Below are 5,892 nucleotides of genomic sequence, written 5' to 3' on the forward strand. Positions count from 1 at the left end.
GACAATGGAAGCACATCCTGAGAGCACAAGACCTGCTGGAGAGGTTTGCATCATCAGTTAACGGCAGAACACACTCACTGCCTACTTGAGATGGAGCTGCTCCAAACCAAAGAACATTTAACACCAAAATGAATCTTCTCAGCAGCCTATACTGGGGACATGAGATCTGCAAAAATTCAGTACAATTCATTGCTTTAATTAATACAAAAAAGTTCATAGTGCAAACACTGCAACAAGATATTGTATATATACAAAAGCAAATGAGATCCTTCTATGATTTATATAGTCAAAATTAAAAAATGTTTCTTACCCAAAATCTCCTAAAGATTTTTTTCCAGGAGATACACCCAAAGATTTTCCATTTTTCAGCTGTATTCCTGGAGAGGTCTCTGCAGATCATTATTTAAAAAATTGATATGTCGTAAAAAATTAAAACCTACATAAATTCAACATAAAACCCAGAAATGTAGGGATCAAAGATATTTATACGGAGACCAGTATGTATTATCATTCACAAGTTATACTAAAATAACCATTAAAATAACTTTATAAAACATCTTCTAAACATAGACCGAGTATGGGTCATGATTACCAGCAGCGAAGGGTGCTAGCAAATACATTATATGGTATCCTGCTTAGAGAGAACTGTTTTAGGGATGTGGTGGTGGTCATGTTAAGGCTGAATCAACAAGGGGAAAGTCATATGTAATGAAGAACATGAAAAGTTTGATGCTTCATCTAAGTGCACTTCAGAAAAGATAAAGAAGATGGAATAAATCTTAACATCAAAGACTAAAGGTTATGGAGTCCTTTACGGGACAGAGGGAACCTCACGCTCAGACTGCCTATTTTAGGTCTGTATAGACACTTCTGTTTGAGGACCTCTAACTGAACAGGCTGAGAAGCTCCTCCTGAGAACCCACATGGAAATCTCTGTTAATGCACTCAGCACAACGGATCAGATAATGACTTGTAAAGCCATTCAATATCAACAACACCCACTTGGAATTTGTTAGCCCTTCTTGTTTCTAACAAGTGTTGTATGGAAATTAGTTTAGGATTTCATGTCAAGGCCTGTACTTGCAACCAAAAAAAAAAAAAAAAAATCAAACTTTATTATTCTACCAGAAAACTGGATTCCAAAGCCTAGGATCTGCTTTAAAGATGCCTCCCCCCACCTCCAATACATCACAGTTTGTTGTAAAAAAAACATAAATATGGCTAAATGAACTCCTTACCTGGCCTAAGTTTGTCTGCATTGGCACCTTCCTGTACTCTCTTCTGAAGTGATAACACAGCAGTTGTTATGGTTAGGTTTTTTTTCTGAGCCACTGGTTGCTTGCCCTAGTAAAAGAAGATGCACAACACACACTCAGCTCTAGCAAGGAGCCTACAGAGCCTGGTGACAACTCTCCAAATCACTGTTGAAACAGCTCTAGGAAGAAACTCCCATTTGGAAGCCATTTTTCCTGCCCAAAATAGGTAGAAGTAGTAAGATTTTCAAACATCTTTAAAAAAAAAAAAAATCAGTACTCTCCTAAAGAAACTGTTTACATACTATTTTTTTTTTTCTGTAATAAAATAGGAGATCACTTCAAGACACTACCAATTAGCTCCACTTTTCCGATTCCTCAAAGAGGCTTAGCCCTTTGGCCTTGTGTCTGGTGACCAGGGAGTACATCAGCTATACATTTGTAGGGAACAGCAAACCTGCCAGCAGCAGGGAGCCCTAATGAAGAGGAAGAGCTTTCTCTATGTATTCCAAAAGCTGCCAGGTTTCTGCTTCCCTAGAGCTGTTACCCTGGAATCCAATCGCAGTAGAGTCTGAAGAAATTGTCCAACTTTTTTGTACTATCATACTCTGTCACTTTTTGTATCAGACAAAGGGCTCCAGTTTTGGGGAACTCCTAGCTGATATTCAGCATGTATCTTGTCTTAAGAGTACAAACTTCCCTAGAATCTTGGGTTTTATATTAATATAGGTCTTTACACACCATGAACTGCAGTTTGGTAAATCTGCCTCCAGGACAAGACAAGTGTCACTGTGTTTGCTTACCGAAGCCTGCCTGCTGGCCTTTGCAGCAAAGGCACGGCGGACAGCTTGTCCTTCACAAAACTTGATGTGCCTCTGTGCTGCAGCCTCGTTAAATCTTCTTGAGCAGTGTGGACACTGAATATAGTCTGTTCATAAGAAAGAACAACTTGGGTCACAGTTTATACGCTACAGGAGAAGAATTGCCCCGCTTTACTGAAGCACACAACATGCAGTTGTGCAGGCTCCACCTGCAGGGGCCTGTGGCAAGTTCCCATCAGTTCCCAAAGTACAAACTTTAGGAGACCTACAAAAACGTCTAGAAAAGCTCTTGGGTCCTGAAATACATGCTTATGGCATTAGCCGAGCAAACCCAGTAACTGCTTTCAGAAATAAATCCTTGAGGATTAATAAAAGCAGATTTTTTTATCTTTGTCCTGTTGCCACCCTCCAACCTCACAATTAACAAATCTGAAAAAGAAGCGGTATTTAGAAATTCCTTGAGTAGTCAAAACCAATGATTTTATGACTACTTTTGGAGCTTGGTCGCTAAGATGGCTATTTGGTGAAACACTGCTGAAGAAGTTGTGCCCCATCAGCTGAGGCACATCCAAGAGGCAGGTTTCTAGGTGTGAAGAACACACAGCGATGCTTCCTTGAGCCTTTTTTGACAGTGTAATAGTCCTGATTCTGCTAAAAGCTGTTTGACATCTCTCCCTGGTGCACTCCTACTCGTTTCGATGCACGGTCAGTGTTTGGGGTCAACACAGTCATGTTCAGCCCTTGTGCTGCCCTTTGCCATTCTCAGACCGTTCCTCCCCACCCAGCATCTTTTACAAAAGTGGCCCAAGCATCCTTATCCTGAGATTACAGATATAACATCTTAACAAATCGCTTCTCTCAGGAACAGCCCAGAAAAGGTGGCCTAAAGGGCCACTGAGAACCAGCAGCGTGGGCAAAATGGTTCTGAACACAGGGGAGAGGAGGAGGAGACAGAGCAAATGCCTGGCTTTGGGGGGCTGGCAGGGCTACCTGGCACTTCAGAGGAGAATGGGGAGTTTTGGGGCTTGGGCTCTATTTAGAGGAGGAAAAGAGGGAAGAGGAATATCTCTCCCTCCTCCCCATAACCCATGTGCTTTCTCTCCAGTCCCACAGCAGAGGACACACATCCTCACTAGGCCCCTCAGCAATTTTTCTTTTCTAAAAAGCAGTTCTCCAGTTCCTTTCTCCACAACTGCCTCTGCTCTTGCACAACCCGGTTTCCTCCAAGAGGGAGAAGGAAAGGGAGGAGTTTGCTCTTAGAGTCAGTAGAGTCAGATGAGAAATAACAGTCAAAGAATTAAACAGTGGAAATTGAGAGGAGATTGACCCCAATCAAGGAAGGAAGATGTGTCCTGCTGCTTACACAGCATCACTGTCATCTAGAAGAGGAGAAAGGCTGGAATCCCAGCAGCTGGTTTTGCTATCAGTCACAAATTCCTGCTCTGGAAGTAAGCCCAGAGAGCCCCTTCTCCCCCCCTCCCTGCCTTCCAACGCAGGCAGTACTCCACCTAGACCCTTTCCAAGATTGCTCCCACATATATCACATATAATGAGAAATACTGGCTACATGTGCATGTTTTTGGATCTGTAACTTCTAACACAGTGAGTTCTGTGCAGAGACCACACCTGCTGTTAGCAGTAAATCAGACCCGGCTTTTCTGAAAGGATTTCTCCTGTCTGCAGGGCTGGGTGGGGAAGGGGGCAGAGGAAAAGCCACCACATGGGAGTGGGGCAACTCATGTGCACGACGTGGTTTTGAACAGTCAGGGGATGTGTTTCACCCTGTTATACCATGGAACAGCCTGTGCTAGAACACGGGCTCCCCTACTCTCCTCCCAAAGCATTGTCTAATGTCAGACTCCAAACTTGCTGCCTTTAAACTTACAAAGTACAGTTGGTTTTCTCTGCTTCCCTGCCACCTGCATTGCGCTCCTACTCCATTTAAGCCAAGGAATACAGCTGAAAGTTAGAGAGTATGGAGGGAACTAATGTTGTGTTGTGCTGTGGGGGTGCGAAACTGAAGCCCGGCTGTGGGTGCTGATAAGAGGTCAGTGCTTTACCAAAGATCGGTACCAGATCAGTGATAAGACAAAGTAGACCACTAACCTGGATTGATGCTTGGTGGGGGAGGAGGCGGAAGAGGGCGGCCCTCCTTCAGAGCTTTTGTGACCTCCTTGGCTGATCGAATAGCCTTAATAAAGTCCTCATGGTGCTGCCTCCAGTTAGATTTCTTCCCTGGCTCTTTCTGTAATGGAAATAAAGGAAGATACAAGTTATAGTTCTCCCTTGCAAGGGACAGAGGAAAGTCGTAGAGTGAGGATTCCTTTCTGAGGGAAGGAAAAAAGTTACAAATAAACTTGCTACTTCAAAAGGCATAGGAAAGCCAGTTTAGCCCTTTGCTGACCATTGACAGCACCAGAAGATGGATAAACAAATAATGCCCTTCAACAAAACATGCTAGCCATGGCAGACCAAAGGGTGCTTAAAAGTGAATAGAAAAGATACCAACACCTTCCCTTTTCCTCCACTTGTCAGATTCTTCTTCTTGCTTCAAACCTTTGTGCACTTCTGTTTCTTTCCACAATTGATTTTAAAGGACATTTTACAAGAGCAGTCTGCATGGATACCAGATCAGCAGTGATTTGATATCTCTGGGTAAAATTATATACATGTATGTACATGTGTATTCCCCTCCTCCCCAACCATGTATGAAAGAAAACTTCCGGAAAGAGCTTAAGCCTCCTCATGTTCAGCTCTGTAAACAAATTAAATTCAAATACATTTTTAAACCCTTGAGTTCAATAGCGGTGAATCGCCATAGCTTCATCTGTGGAAAATTTGGGACTACGGACAGGTCACAGGTTCAACCTGGGGCATTCATGCTCCAAACCATCGCAGATCGCACTCTCTTTCAGATTTAAGTGATGAGAAAGCTGTCAGAGACTCACATAATCGTTAAAATGCATACATGAACATTTCCTAGAAAAGTAGAGACACTTACGTGCCCAGAGTAGTCATGACACCTACTGGTTTGGCTTCTGAGTGGAGAAATATTCTCAAACACTAGCAGCACAGGGCGGGGAGAGGAAAGAATTTGGCATCAAGTCAAGCACATATGTGAGACTCATCCACAACATCCAGGCTTTGTCCCCGGAGGAAACAATAGCATCACTGAATGAAAGACTTCATGTAGAGATAACACACATGCTTCAACTTTAACTACACCTTTTGTGGCTGCTTCTTCACAGTGGTGATTTCTGTTCCCTGCAGTCTCTGTTTCAAAGAGCTGAAGGGCTTGCGCTTCTTGTTGAAGACTTTCTTGCATATTGGATCATGTCTCAGCTGGGATGCAAAGAAAAACAATCATTTATGGGCTCAAGTAGTACTTTGTTAATGATGCTTTCTTACCCAGGCTTTAAAATTACTTCTGTTCAGGAACAGGGACGTGAAGCAGTATTTATTTCAGGTTCAGTTTAACTCCTGAGGGAGTTCAGCAAAACTTCAAAAAGCTGTCCAAGTACAGCTGCAGTTTGACACAAATATAAGACATAGAAGCCATTTCCAATTTGATCTGCTCATGGACATGCTGGAGGCCAGCACAAATAATGACTTGCAGAGAAGAACAACAGACTGGGTCTGTGAACAGGAACAGTCCCATTGGGATTACCCCCTCCCGACACACACACACTTGGTTTTCTATCTTGGTTAAGAGGGAGAACAGACTGATCCTGTTCAAGGGGCCAATATTTACATTATTAATTCTTTGAGTCAAAAGAAGTATCCCAGACCGGGGCCTCCCTGACAACCAGCAGCTGTGT

General features: G+C 43.0%; 1 protein-coding gene across 1 annotated transcript; it reads right to left on the minus strand.

The window, feature by feature from the left end:
* Positions 1–306: 306 nt before the first annotated feature.
* On the minus strand, positions 307–5,416 carry ZC2HC1B (zinc finger, C2HC-type containing 1B; the record flags this gene model as incomplete). The annotated part of the gene is made up of 5 exons (XM_010077044.1): positions 307–389; positions 1,239–1,344; positions 2,057–2,181; positions 4,181–4,329; positions 5,307–5,416. Coding segments are annotated over 5 exons (573 nt in total), but the record flags the coding sequence as incomplete, so codon positions are not given.
* Positions 5,417–5,892: the final 476 nt, after the last annotated feature.

Source organism: Pterocles gutturalis, unplaced genomic scaffold (assembly GCF_000699245.1).
Source record: "Pterocles gutturalis isolate BGI_N339 unplaced genomic scaffold, ASM69924v1 scaffold17378, whole genome shotgun sequence".
NCBI classification, from domain to species: Eukaryota; Metazoa; Chordata; class Aves; order Pterocliformes; family Pteroclidae; genus Pterocles; species Pterocles gutturalis.